This window comes from Lactuca sativa, chromosome 4 (genome assembly GCF_002870075.4).
Source record: "Lactuca sativa cultivar Salinas chromosome 4, Lsat_Salinas_v11, whole genome shotgun sequence".
NCBI classification, from domain to species: Eukaryota; Viridiplantae; Streptophyta; class Magnoliopsida; order Asterales; family Asteraceae; genus Lactuca; species Lactuca sativa.
Window position 1 is genome coordinate 369547593 of NC_056626.2, and position 14316 is coordinate 369561908.

Here is a 14316-nt window from a genome sequence, read left to right on the forward strand (position 1 = left end):
TCGGCATATCTGAAGCTCCTTTTCTGGATACAAGAGATATCCATCGTGAAGAATCAAAGGTCGGCTTAGGAGAAGCTACCCAACGATGTTATCCACGCCTATCAAAGATACAGACTCCTCTTTCATACTTCCATGCGAGACATGTCAACGTTTTACTCTTTCTGAAATTCAATCGGCAACCCAAAACTTTGACGAGGCTTTAGTAATTGGCCAGGGAGGATTCGGCAAGGTGTATAAATGTTCCAAAATCGGGTCTATAACTGAAGTTGCAGTCAAACGGTTGCACTCCATGTCCAATCAAGGAGCCAATGAATTTGAGTCGGAAGTCAAGGTCCTCTCTAAGCTCCGACATGGTAATCTCGTATCATTAATTGGTTATTGCAAAGAAGAAAGAGAGATGATTCTCATTTATGAGTTCATGCCGAATGGGACACTTGAAGATCATCTTCGCACACCGAATTTATCTTTATCCTGGTTACAAAGACTCAAGATATGTATAGGAGCAGCTCGGGGGTTGGACTACCTTCACATGGGTACATCAACTCAACATGGAGTCATACACCGCGATGTGAAGACTTCCAATATTTTGTTGGATGCAAACTTTGCAGCTAAAATTTCAGATTTCGGATTGGCAAAAGTTGGTTTAACAGATCAAACACAAACTCATGTGAGCACAGCTGTCAAAGGAACATTTGGGTATATGGATCCATGTTATTTCTACACCGGAAAATTGACAAGAAAATCCGATGTTTACGCGTTTGGGGTTGTACTCTTCGAGGTGTTGTCAGGGAGAAAAGCTGTTGATACCAGTTTTGATGAAGAGCAATGGGGTTTAGCTGCTTGGGCTCAACACCTAATCAAAGAAGGAAAGATTGATCAAATTATTGACCCGAGATTGGTTGGAAAACCTTCCAGAAAATGCTTGAAGGAGTTTGCAAGCGTAGCAGGTCGTTGTTTACACACACAACCAAAACACCGCCCTACCATGGCAGAGGTTGTGGTCAGGCTCGAGTCTATTCTTTCACAAGAAAGAGAAATCGCCAATTCGGTTGTTGATGATGAAGGATTCATTTACAAGCTAAAATCTCTTTTCATTGGGAAATTAGTTGTTGCTGCAATTGGAAGCAAATCTGATTTCATTGCGCATCCTAAACCGATAGTAGCTGAAAATAATGCTGCAAAACGAAAAAATCCTTACAGAAGTTTTACAACTTTGTCGTACACTGAATTGGTAAGTGCAAAAAATGGTTTTGAGGACGAGGAACATTCCCCAGATTTTAATAACTCCATTTTTAAAGGTTGGGTTGATAAAAGGACATATATGCCAAACAAAAAAGGTGCTAATGCTGCAATTGGAAGCAAATCTGATTTAGTTGCGCACCACAAACCAATATCAACTAAAGTTGATGCTGCAATAGGAAGCAATAGTACTAATCAAAGATTTAGAACTTTTACATACGCTGAATTGGCAATTGCATCAAACAATTTCAAGGACAAGGAATATTCCCCAACTTTAATGGATTTCATCTGCAAAGGTTGGGTTGATGAAAGGACGTATGCACCAACAATAAAAGGTGTCGGTTTAGCGATGTATGTTACAAAAATGGAGATTCCAACACGAAAGGTACTTCCAATGTTCGAAATGATTTGGATGTGGGAGTCACTTTAAATCGCAGCCTCCTATATTTTTTATGCATTATGATATTTTCTAACTTCTTAAGTTAACAATTTGGTTGTGCAGCAGGACATCAAACTAGAAGATTTCAATCATCCAAACCTTGTAAAATTCTTGGGATATTGCTTGAGTTATCACGAACTATTTTGTGTTTACGAGGTCATTTCCGGCATAACTTTGGATAGATATCTTTACAGAGGTAAGCATACCTTCCGGTTAGTTGTAAATATCTTTCAGCCATAGCAGTTAAACCAGGTAAACTGTATCTTTTAATATTGATGTAATCGTTACAATACATGTGTATATATTTAGGAAATACATTTACATAATACCCCCTCTAATATTATAAATATATAAATGTTCGTCTAATGTTCCCCTCAAGCTAACGTCGGGGATCGACTCTTAGCTTGAACTTTAAAAAGAGGAAACGCTGGGAAGGGAGTGGCTTAGTGAATACATCGGCTATTTGATCATGTGTAGAAATAAGTTGAACCAAAAGTTTTCCTTGTGCAGCCTTCTCTCGAACGAAGTGAAACTCAACCTCTATTTTCTTTGTCCACACATGAAAGACAAGTTTAGCAGTCAAATATGTGGTTCCCAAGTTATCGCACCATAAACTTGGAAGTTGGAACCTATTTCATTGGAACATGAAGTTCTCCTAAGAGGGTTTCAAGCAAAGTTAATTAGGTAACCGTGTCAGCTAACACCTTGTATCCGGAATCAGTAGATGACCGTGATACAGTCTTTTGTTTTCTAGCAGACCAGGAGACTAGCTTTGAACCAAGATACATCGTAAATCCGCTGTGGATCGAGTTATCTGAGCATCCAAGCCAATCGACATCGGAGAAGGCAATAAGGCGAGAAGGCGCTCAGGGAGTTAAACATATCATCTAACACGGAGGATGATGATCGAGAAATTAATAGGTCATGTCCAAGTGTACCATGTAGAAATCGCAAAATACGGAGGATGATGATCGAGAAATTAATAGTCCATGTTCAAACGTACCATGTAGAAATCGCAAAATACGTTTCACCGTACACCAATGATTTATAGTAGGTGACTGCATAAATTGACAAACTTTATTAATTGAAAAAGTAATGGCAGGTCGTGAGAACGTAACATACTGTAATGCCCCCACCATTTTTCTATATTTGACCGGATCATCAAAGGAAGCACTATCACCAAGTGACAAAGTAGCGTTAGTGGTTCATGGTGACGGAAAATGATTAGAGAGATTTTTTTTTGGTCAACAACTCGTGTATGTATTTCCCTTGAGAAATAATAATGTGAGAACCTCTATGTGAAACCTTAATTCCCAAGAAATATAATAAAGGACCCATGTCTTGGACTACAATGGATCGACTCAGACTCTGAACAATATGATCGATAGCTTTGATGTTGTTTCCAGTGAGGATAATGTCATCAACATAAACAAGCATATACAAAAGCATACTATGAGCCGAGTAGATGTACAGTGAGGGTTAGTTTTGAAGTCATTGAAACCAAGCCCTTGGTGCCTGTTTCGGCCCATAAGTAGACATACATGATCTGGTTTATGTGGATCAACAAAACCTTGGGGTTGTTCGAAGTACATAGTTTCCTTCACATCTCCATGTAAGAAGGCATTTTGGACATCAAGCTATCTGAGGGACGATTGTTTAGTAACCGCGAGTGAGACAACAACTTGGATAGTTGTTGAGGGATGATTGTTTAGTAACCACGAGTGAGACAACAACTTGGATAGTTGTTGATTTTACTACTGGAGTGAAGGTCTCAGTATAGACAATTCCCCATTGCAAGTTAAAACCTTTGGCAATAAGATGCGCTTTATATCGCGGAATCACCCCTTTTTTCTCTTTTAATTTTATAAACACATTTGCAGTCTAATACATTGGTCTTAGGAATACGATGAATGAGGGTCCATGTGCCATTTTAGATTAATGTCAAGTATTCATCAACCATAGCTTTTTGCAAGTGTGAATCTTTATTAGAAACGGTGAAGGTAATGAGATCTTGGATTGCTGGTTTGACGGATGTATGAAAGGATGATGGCTCTTGGATTGCTAGTTTGATGGATGTATAAAAGGATGATGGTTTGACAAAAATGGGATGGTCTTAATGGTTGTGAAGGTGGAAGGTGAGTATATGTAGATTGAGAGGGATGTAATGGTTGGCCGGGTAGGGGCTCGTGTGTCGGGTCAAGTATTGGAATTGTAATTATTGAGGAATTAGTGGGTTGGGTGGGGCTATTTGAGTATGGGTGTACCGGAAAAATAAGGAAGTGGTGATGTTCGGCGGTTCGGTGGAGGTGCGATGGGAATAAGTGTGAGTTGGTAAGGGGTTGTTTTGTTGTGGAGGAGTAGTGTGGAGAGGGATTTTCAATTGTGAAGAGTTATGTGTGGAAGGAGGAATAGGTGGAAATGGAATGGTAGAATAATAGGAGATATAAGAGCTGTTGGGTGTAATTGTTGAGGGATCGATAGATTTTGTGGGAAAGGGGACAGAGTTTCCATTAAACCAAACGTATCGGGCAATATAAATGCGTTTCAATTTGGGATCGAAACACCGGTACCCATGATGTTTGGTGCTATAGCCAACAAAAATACAAGAAATGAATCGAAGATCCTTCTGATTTGTGTTTAAAAGGTTATTCAAAAGGAGAAATGGTGGAGTTTGAATGTGAAGCCATGGGATTTATAAGATAGACTATGGTGTCAAAGGCAAAGTGCCAAAAACGCTAATGGACATGAGATTGTGTCATGAGACTGAGTTCAGTTGTAACAACATGACGATGACGTCTCTCGACGACACCATTTTGTTCATTAGTGTGAGGACAAGAGAAGTAATGAATGACACCAATTGAAGAGAAAAAATATGATAGTTTCGAAACTCACCTCCCCGGTTAGTTTAAACCGTTTTAATTTTGGTTAGGAATTGACGTTCATCCATGGTGACAAAACATTTAAACACATCAAACACATCAGATTTTCCTTTTTAAAGGAAACAACCACATAAATTTGGAATAATGATCTACACATAAGTATACGAAAATAAATTGAGTTTGGAGGATTTCGTAATTGAACATGAATTACAATGAAAATCAAATGTCTTATTGGAAATAACCATCAAACGAGGTTCCTGATATGAGTCCCCAAACATCCGAAAAACTAAGTCTAGAACACAGGTACTTTTATAAGTAGAAGACATTAAATTGCTTTTAGAGGATTTTCGAATTGAAAATAAATTACAATGAAAATCAAATGTCTTGCTGGAAATAGGTAAGAAATATTTTGAAAAAATAGTTTGAGAAAACTAAGAATGTGGATGTCTCGACCATTGATGACATGTGGTTGTAGTAGGTTAAGTTGTTGAGAATGTGACTTTTGGAAATGGTAGAGTTGTTGGAAGATTTATGGAGTAGAGTCCATCATTACTTGTACCTGTGAAGAGGGTAGTGTGAGTATTTTAGCCCTTGATAGCAAAAAAAAGAGGAGTGAAATTCAAAATTTACATGATTATCAAGACAATTTTTGGATAGAAGGAAGATGTTTCTTGATTTCAGGCACATGAAGAGTGTTGCTCAGGTGAAAATTTTTGCTTGGAAATTAAAAATAGGGCGGAACCAATGTGACGGATAAGGGGGGCCTTATTGTTACCAACATGTAGATTGTCATCCCTGTAGTAGGATGCAACGAAAGTAAATCTTGTCATATCAGGCGCAACATGGTTGTTTCAGTCTGTGTCCGTGAAACACGAAAGGGACACTTTGTTGGGCTAATAGAAGGATAATGGTGGAGAACCGGATTCCTAATGGATCGTGTAAGGTCACTTTATGAACTGATATTTTCAATATATGCTCGGGTTGCAGGAAATCTAGTCTAATGTATCCAAAAGGACACTAGTGAATCTAGGCATTGAAACAAAAACTGAATTGCCAGATGAATTCTGAGGTTGTTATAGAAAAGAGAGAGCTGAGAAGAGATTAATGATGACTCAGTAGAGGAGCTGTATTTATACACCAACATAATAGTGTTTCCATCTTCTAAATTAGTTAAACAAATCATGAATTAATGGCATAGTCAAAGGCCAGCGCCAGGGGCTTTACCCTTAGACCCCACTAGGGGCGCTGCCCTTAGGACCACGCAAGGGGATGTAGCCCCTTAAGCCTCACTATTTTGTCGCACCAGCTTATAATTTGATCTTATATATGGATGCACTCAACATTCACAAAACATAAAATATTGAGTACAAATAATAAGCCCCTTAACTCACATATTAGTTCCAATTACACAAAATGCCTGTTGACACTAAAATCATCAATATTCCTCCCCCATTTTAGTGTAACCCACGAACTAAAATAAAATTATATAGACAAACCAAACCAATACATAAATAAAAATGTCAAATCAAATGATTTCCTATCTTATTATTAAACAATTCAAATACTCGATAATCAAGGTGTTCTATGAATTGAACCCTTAAACCCAACTGAATACCTAAAAGTAAAATATATAGTAGTTTATTGAACTTTCTAGCAAAATACAACCTGACACTATTATAAACTTGTGTGTCCTAATCCTTTCATGATTGTATCAAGGCTAAGTCCCTAACCTCTTGAAATTCGGCTACACTTCACAATCACGTAGTTAATTCCTTTACTTCTTGTATTGACACATACATTTTACAAAAGGAATTATTAAGAAGCTAAAATTCAATCTGGTTAACTGTAGAACCAAACACATACATGGGTTGTATACTTTATGTGTTCCAATCTATAAGTGTGATCTTTCCATATTGAATTCAACTCGTTATGTTATAGTAGGAGGGAATTATGTGTCTCACGATTACAAAATCAAATGGACTTTAATCCCATCACAACAACGAACTTATGCTCTAAGTATCTTATCAGACCTTTAGTCAAATGATCTAACAAATTTTGTTGCATTTTCACAACCTCAGTCGAATTCACATCATTCATGATCAGTTCTCTAATCATAATGTGTCTAATACCTAGGTGTCTGGACTTGTCATTATAAACCTGGATGTAAGCCTTAGCCAAGGTAGCTGCATTATCACAAAGAATAGAGATGGGTGTTATTAACTTTGATCACAAAGGTATCTTTTGGACTAAATTTGTTAGCCAGTCTGCTTCTTTACTAGCAGAAACGCAACAAACTCGGATTCCATTGTCAAGTTTGTAATGCAAGTTTGCTTCTTGGAAAGCCAGGAAATGGTGCCTCCCCAAGTAAGCATACCCAATCAATAATTAAGGAATAGTCCTCCATGTTGGTTATCCAGCTTACATCCGAATGACCTTCTAAAACTGAAGGAATTCCCAAGTAACTCAACTCATCATCAAGAGTTGCCTTGATATACTTAAACACTCTATTAACTCCTTGTCAATGTTGAGCACTAGGATTACTAGTGTACCTACTTAATTTTCACAAAATAAAAGCAATGTCAGACCTAGTACTTGTCATTTCATACATCAAGCTACCAATAGTCTTAGAGTCTTCTAATTGTGAAATAGGAATTCCACTGTTTAGAGAACAATTACTAAAATTGAACCGTTTGAAAATTTTCTCAACATAATGACTTTGAGTCATTACTAAGCCCTTGTTCACCCTCTTAATCCTTATACCAAGAATAACATCAGCCTCTCTCAAGTCTTTCATGGAGAATTTATATGAAAATTTTCTTTGTTTCATCTATTTGATCTTGGTCGGTACCAAAAATTAACATGTCATCTGGATATAAGACAAATTACTCCTACACCAGTAGCATCATTAAATCAACTATAAACACATTTCTCACATTGGTTTAGTTTGAAACGAGAGGACAAAATAACCTCATCAAACTTTTGATGCCAGTGTTTGGGTGCGTGTTTCAACCTATACAAAGATTTTACCACTTTACATACCATATGCTCTTTACCAGACATAATGAAACCTTATTTTTGTTTCATGTAAACTTCTTCGTCAATTTCACCATCTAAAAAGGCTATTTAAACATACGTTTGATGGATACTAAGATTGTGGATACTTGTCAAAGAAATTAACAATCTAATAGTATAAATACATACAACCGAAACAATCAGGCTTTCTACGTGTCAATAGTCCCATTAACACTCATTTTCCTTTTGAAAACTGATTTGCAACCAAGTGGTTTAGAACATGGAGGCAAATCAGACAATACCCAAGTGTTGTTCTAGAGAATTGACGATATTTCTTCTTCGGTCGCTTCTTTCCAAGAGACAACATATCAAGACTCCATTGCCTCTTGAAAACAATAAGAGTATTTGAGACCAATTTCATCCCTTGAACCTTCCACCAAATATAGATGGAAATCGAAACTAAAATGTTTCATAATTCGGGTTCTTTCTAGAGAATTGACGATATTTCTTCTTCAATCGCTTCTTTCCAAGAGACAACATATCAAGACTCCATTGCCTCTTGAAAACAATAAGAGTATTTGAGACCAATTTCATCCCTTGAACCTTCCACCAAATATAGTTGGAAATCGAAACTAAAATGTTTCATAATTCGGCCTATTTTGCTTCTACGAAGCTCTTGTGTTTCTGGTACAACAATGTCATCTTTACTTTTTGGATTTTTCACTTCATTAGTTCAAAAAGTCAGATCCTTAGGCCTTTAAAAAAATAAAAAATACATCTCATCAAAAATTGCATCCCGTGATTCAATAACGGTGTTAATCCATATGAATCTTTAGATTCTATTACATAGAACATATATACCTTGGAATGTTCAGCTTATCCAATGAATATACAATCAATTCCACGTTCTCCTAAAGTTTTTCTTTTGGGCTGCGTGATTTTTACAACTTCTTGACATCTCCTATCCTTAAAATAGCACAAATTCAGCTTTTTCTTGAACCAAAGTTCATATGGGACTATTTTGTTCTTTTTATTTGGAACCCTAGCAGGCCATTTAGAATGCGTGTTTTACATTTTTCTGGATTCATGTCAAATGGCGGAATTAGACCATCTTTTGACATTTCATGCATCCTTCTAAAATTTACATGACCTAATCTAGAATACCAAAGCATAGAGTTATCATTTTTAGAAGAAGATGAAACAAAAGAAAAATTCAGAGCAGGTAATAATTTATCAATAACATTCAAACAGAATATTCTATTATTCAGATATCCCATACCAATCAACATTCCACCTCGAGATATCATATACCTATCCGATTCATAAACTTGTTTACAACCATTAGAATTCAAAACAACTACCAGTAACAAGATTATTTTGAATCTTAGGAACAATTAAAACATTGAAAACTCTAACAATCTTTCCAGAAGTAAATTCAAGATTAACAACATTCACACCACAAATAGGTTTAAAGAATCAACTCCCATGCGCAACACATATCCATCTTCAAGCAATGTTAATGTTTCAGACAACTGTTCATCCTTGCATACATGGTTTGTTGCAACAGATTCGATCCACTAAGAAACATCATCACCATATACATAGACTGATTCAAAAATAAGTGAAACATAATAAATAAAATTTTGTTTAGAAATATCAATGTAAGTCAATTAATGACCTCCTTTAACATGGTGCTTTAAAACATTTCCACTACTATTGACTCCATTGTTTCGAGCATCATTGTTGCCAACATTCACACGATAATCATGCTTGCAATGTCCCACTTTTAAGAACCTTCAACAAACCAGTTCATGTTTATTTTTCTTGGAGTTATTCAGGACATATTCTTGCATGTGTTTTCCATGTCGTTTGTTGTTCGAATTTCTTGGTTTGTTTTTGACAACATGAACCGAGTGCTATCTAGATTCAAATTTTCCTTTGTTTTTTGTCACTCTCTTGTACACAGAGGGATTCTTCAATATGCTAATGACTACTAAGTTTAACCATAGATAGTTCTTCCATTTGATGTTTTAAGTTATGCTGGAAGTCTTTCCATAATGGTGGAAGTTTTTCAATCACACTTAACACAACAATGGTTTCGTCCATATTCATTTTGTGATGTTTGAATTGACCCAAAATGTGAAGGATGAAAAGCATATTCTCCTGCCATGAAAATCATGGAAAGCATGAAAAGCATCTTCTTTAGTGTGGTTAGCATGAAAAGCATCTTCTTCTGCCAGCACCTGAAATCATTTCCTTCAAGCTTGTCCACTTTGGTGAACTTTGTCGTCAACTCGTGGATTTATTTAGCCATCTCCACCAGACAAGTATATCACTTCGATTGTTGGGGAATAGAAGGGTGAACGTGGAGAACCGGATTCCTAATGGATTGTGTAAGGTTACTTTCTGAACTGATATTTGCATCCTATGCCTGGGTTACATGAAGTCCAGTCTAGGATAATCCACAAGGACACTTATCAATCTAGGCACAGAAACACAAACAAAATTGCCAAATGAATCCTAAGTTTGTTATAAAGGAGAGAGAGAGAGAGAGAGACAGAGAGAGAGAGAGAGAGAGAAAGAGAGAGAGAGAGAGTACAATAATGATGACTCAATAAAGGAACCGTATTTTTACTTTGATAGATTAGGATTTACGTCTATTAAATTAGTTAAATAAATCATGAATTAATGACATAATCAATGGTTTCTAAAATTGACGATATTTTTCAATCTTACCATAATTGTCCACTAAGCGGGGCAACCACTAACAACCCTGTCCCTTGGACCCCACTATGGGCGCTGCCTCTAGGACCCTGCAAGGGGGCATGACCCCTTGACCTCCCGTAATTTTGTCGCAACGGTTTATAGTTCGATCTTTTATATACATGAACTTCGCATTACACAAAATGGTTGGCGACATTAAAATCACCAACACACTTGTGAGCCATTGTGACTACGTCCATCATGACCACAGGAGTTGAACCCTCTAGTTACGGTTGTTGTTAGGTAGTCTAGATCTATTAATCTAAAATGCATGAGAAGTCGGTGTCGGTGTTGGTGATGTACCAAAAGTCTGTTGTAGTTGGAAACTAAGGCAGGACCTAAGTTGTTGTAAAGCTTGAACTGTATCAGCTTGAAAGGGATAATTGGGTGTTTTAGCAGCAGTGAATGATTGATCCTTGGAATTATTTGGAACTGTTTTTGTACCAAAAACTCATGATTAGCTAATAGACCAGCAGTTCTGAAAAGACAGTCGTGAATTGTCTAGAGAGGAGGCTTTGTTTGAACCCGTTGTACTCATCTCGAAGATGTGCAAAAACTAACATAACACCACCTTTCTATGATATAGGTCGTCCAATATTAGCAAAAGCGGTAACATACTCTTGTGCTCTAGTGAGATAAGCTATAGGGTATCAATTCCCTTCATTTGTATTTTTAGGAATAGAGTTTTCAACATGAATTCTCTTGAAGAAGTATTAGGTGCGTAGGCACGTTTAAGAGCTAACCAGAGATCACGAGAAGTAGTACCTTGAACGTGTTGAAAGGATGCTTCTAATATGGTTGACATGAGTAGCATACAGACGTGGGCATCATTAGATATCAAAACTTCATGACTAGGATTTGTTTTGTAATTGGTTGGTTCACCTTATTTTCTAGGTGATGTGATCAACGGCATTAGACACAGGATGGTGCTATCAACATATCCAAATAAATTGTTTGTGACAAGAAAAGGTTGTAGCATAGCCTTCCAATATCCATAGTTTGTAGGAGACAATGAAAACCCTATTTTGTGTGAGTTGTGTGAAGTTTTCGTTGTAGAAGAAAAGGCGATGAGTTGGGCTGCCATGCATGTCGACTGCTGCAATCGATTTGAATGAAGAAATCAATAAGGGGAGGGGTCGATGATTGAGAATCGACAAGGATCAAAAGTGGCGGTAGTTTGAGACGAGGGTTATTTTTTTTCTTTCTAGCTCTAATACCAAGTTACTGGGTAAATTATATCTTGTATTATTGACCTAATTGTTACAATACATGTGTATATAAATAAGAAATACATTTACATAATAAACCCTCTAATAATAAATATATAAATATCTATCTAATACAGCCTTGCATAAACACGCATGCTTATAGTGGTTGGTATGCAATAAATGGAAAATTGCTAAGAATAGCAACTTACTTTACTCTCTCTACCTTACTTTCTTAGAGTCTTACCAATAATAGCAATGTTCATACATTTCTTTACCAATAATAGCAACATACTTTATTTTTAACCTATTATAACAATGTACTTACATTTTTCTACCAATATGAGCATCGTACTTTATTTCTTACATATTGCAATTTGTGGTAAAGTGTAAATATGCTGCTATTAAGAGCACATAATTCTTTGTACGTTGCTATTATTTGTAAAGTGAATATTAGTATATTACTATTATGTGATACATATTGCTATTATTGGTTAAAAAACAAAATGTAAGTACATTTTTGTTATTGGTAAATTAAACTAAATATATTCTGTTATGTGTGAAAAATAAAGTAATACAGTAGTAAAAAGAGTACAATCTCCCCTAACTTATATGCAAGATTGAAAATTGCATTTCCCTTTCTTATGTTACTTTATATGCAGAGTCAGGTACTTCACTTTCTTGGGTTGCAAGATTAAAAATAGCAAAAGGAGCAGCCGAAGGCTTGGCCTATTTACATAAAAGGAACCAGCCAGCGTATAGCCAATTTAAGACCAATCTTATATTGGTGGATAAGGTAAATTACAATGTCATTACCGTGATTCTAGCATAACATCAGTTTTAGTTTATCTTTTCATATGATTATATCTTTCATACTTATTTTCAGGATTTTAATGCTTGGCTTTCAGATTTTGCTTTTGTTACTCACACCTTCCCATTAGATGCATATTTTTATGCAGCCCCTGAGTCTTTTTGTCACCAAGTAGACACATTTGATGGTCTTCACCCACTGCGGCTGCCTGAAGATGGTATCTTCTTCTTTCTAAGTGAAATATTTTGCATGTCTAAAAATAATATTGCAACAATTTGTTTACCATGCACTTATAACTTACCCCAACACAGCTAAAAGCCTTTGGTTTGATGTGATGGAATAACCAAAGTATTGGAATAAGCAAGGAAATGGATTGGATCATTACATTCCACATCATGTTTAGTACGCGTACAAATGGATGAATTTTATACAAATTTTCTATTGTATATATAAATTAAATACGAGGTATAGTTTTTACAGCATTTTATATATAATTTCTCTAAATAAATATAGAATTTATTATTTATAATACTAAAAGACTAAACATAATAGAAGCTCACCAAAACCGAAATGCGATTATAATAGAAAATATATAATTATAGTAATTTTTCATAAATAAAATCATATTTAATTAAAATCTTGGAATTCTGAAAAGATTTGTCATTAAAAATTTATAAATAAGGATTGTTTATATTATAATTTTTCATTCCACTCCATGATAGAATGAAAAAAAGCAAATAAATAAAACAATCTCATGTCTATCGAATGTAAATCAACTAAATGGATGGAATTGAATTCCTTAAGGAATATAATGCTCTATCGGGCAATCCTAACATCTTTCCTTTTCTAACCAAGGAAACAAACAATTCCACTCCTTCTCTGCTTCCAAAATACCAAACACATGTGTTAATGGCTGACCAATCAAACATCACTTTGACAGGTTTTTCAATTAAGAGTGAGATCTATGCTTTTGGAGTGGTACTGTTGGAAATACTAACAGGATTGAAGGTGTATGATAGGAGGAGACCCCTTGGAAAGCAAAACCTGGTGGAATGGGCTCTTCCATTGCTAGCAGATGAGGTTAATTTGAGTATGATCATGGACCCACGACTTCAAAATATTGATTTTCCTCCAAAGGAAGCATTTAAGTTCACTCAACTTATTTCAAACTGTCTTCAAGCAAAACAAGACAAACGCCCATCAATGAAATACATAGCGCAGGGCTTGCATCATTGCTATCAAAATGAAATCAAAAACAAGTTTCACTCTTAGCACTCAAACATAATAGGTTGTATGTAATAGACATGTAAATCGGCTGAATAAACAAGTAGGGATGATAGTAATGAACGAATGCTTGATCCATTTGTAGAATGTCTAAATAAAGTTAATATCTTGTTGAGATTTCTGGGATACTTATCGGTACTCATGTTCAAAGTTAACAAGAATTAAGTAACTGGTTAGTAGATCATGTGGGACTACATTGAGTAAAGCATGTTGTATTTCCACATTCCACCTTTTAGATCGAAGTCTACATCTATGTTTTTATGTCGTAGTTTGGTGTAATGATGACTTGTGGACCACAATCTAAGTCCTAGAGGGTTGGGGTTTGAGCTAAACCCGTCAAATGAGGGTATTGATAGGTAAAGTTGGAAACTTTACCCTTAAAAGGACATATTCAGTGTATATATATGAAGCAACAAGCTTAGATATTAAGAATAGGGGCTTAATCCTTCAAGTTGGCCCAAACAGACTTATGAATTCGGCGAGTCCAGAGAGGGACTCGACGAGTTAGTCGTTATGTCTCAATTCAGTTTAAGGTAGAACTTGAAAAGTCTGTGAAGGGACTCGATGAGTTGGCTCGCTTTGTCGCGACTATGAGTAGCCAAGGAACTCGCCGAGTCAGGGGGATGACTCGACGAGTTGGATCGCGATTTCAGGGTTTTGAGTTATAGAACTCGGCCAGTTAAT

General features: G+C 36.1%; 1 protein-coding gene across 1 annotated transcript; it reads left to right on the forward strand.

The window, feature by feature from the left end:
- LOC111891500 (uncharacterized) lies at positions 1-13700 on the forward strand. Its single transcript, XM_023887558.3, has 5 exons — positions 1-1624; positions 1742-1874; positions 12200-12333; positions 12424-12565; positions 13289-13700. Exons 1-5 carry the CDS (start codon positions 86-88, stop codon positions 13618-13620), a joined length of 2280 nt encoding a protein of 759 aa, XP_023743326.1. The 5' UTR covers positions 1-85; the 3' UTR covers positions 13621-13700.
- The last annotated feature ends 616 nt before the right edge of the window (positions 13701-14316 follow it).

Excerpts from the sequence above, each read along its gene's own strand:
- LOC111891500 (XM_023887558.3), top strand. The coding sequence starts at position 86 with ATGTTATCCACGCCTATCAAAGATACAGACTCCTCTTTCATACTTCCA. Across the intron at positions 12,334-12,423 it reads ATCTTATATTGGTGGATAAG|GATTTTAATGCTTGGCTTTC; the intron begins GTAAATTACAAT and ends ACTTATTTTCAG. Across the intron at positions 12,566-13,288 it reads ACTGCGGCTGCCTGAAGATG|GTTTTTCAATTAAGAGTGAG; the intron begins GTATCTTCTTCT and ends TCACTTTGACAG.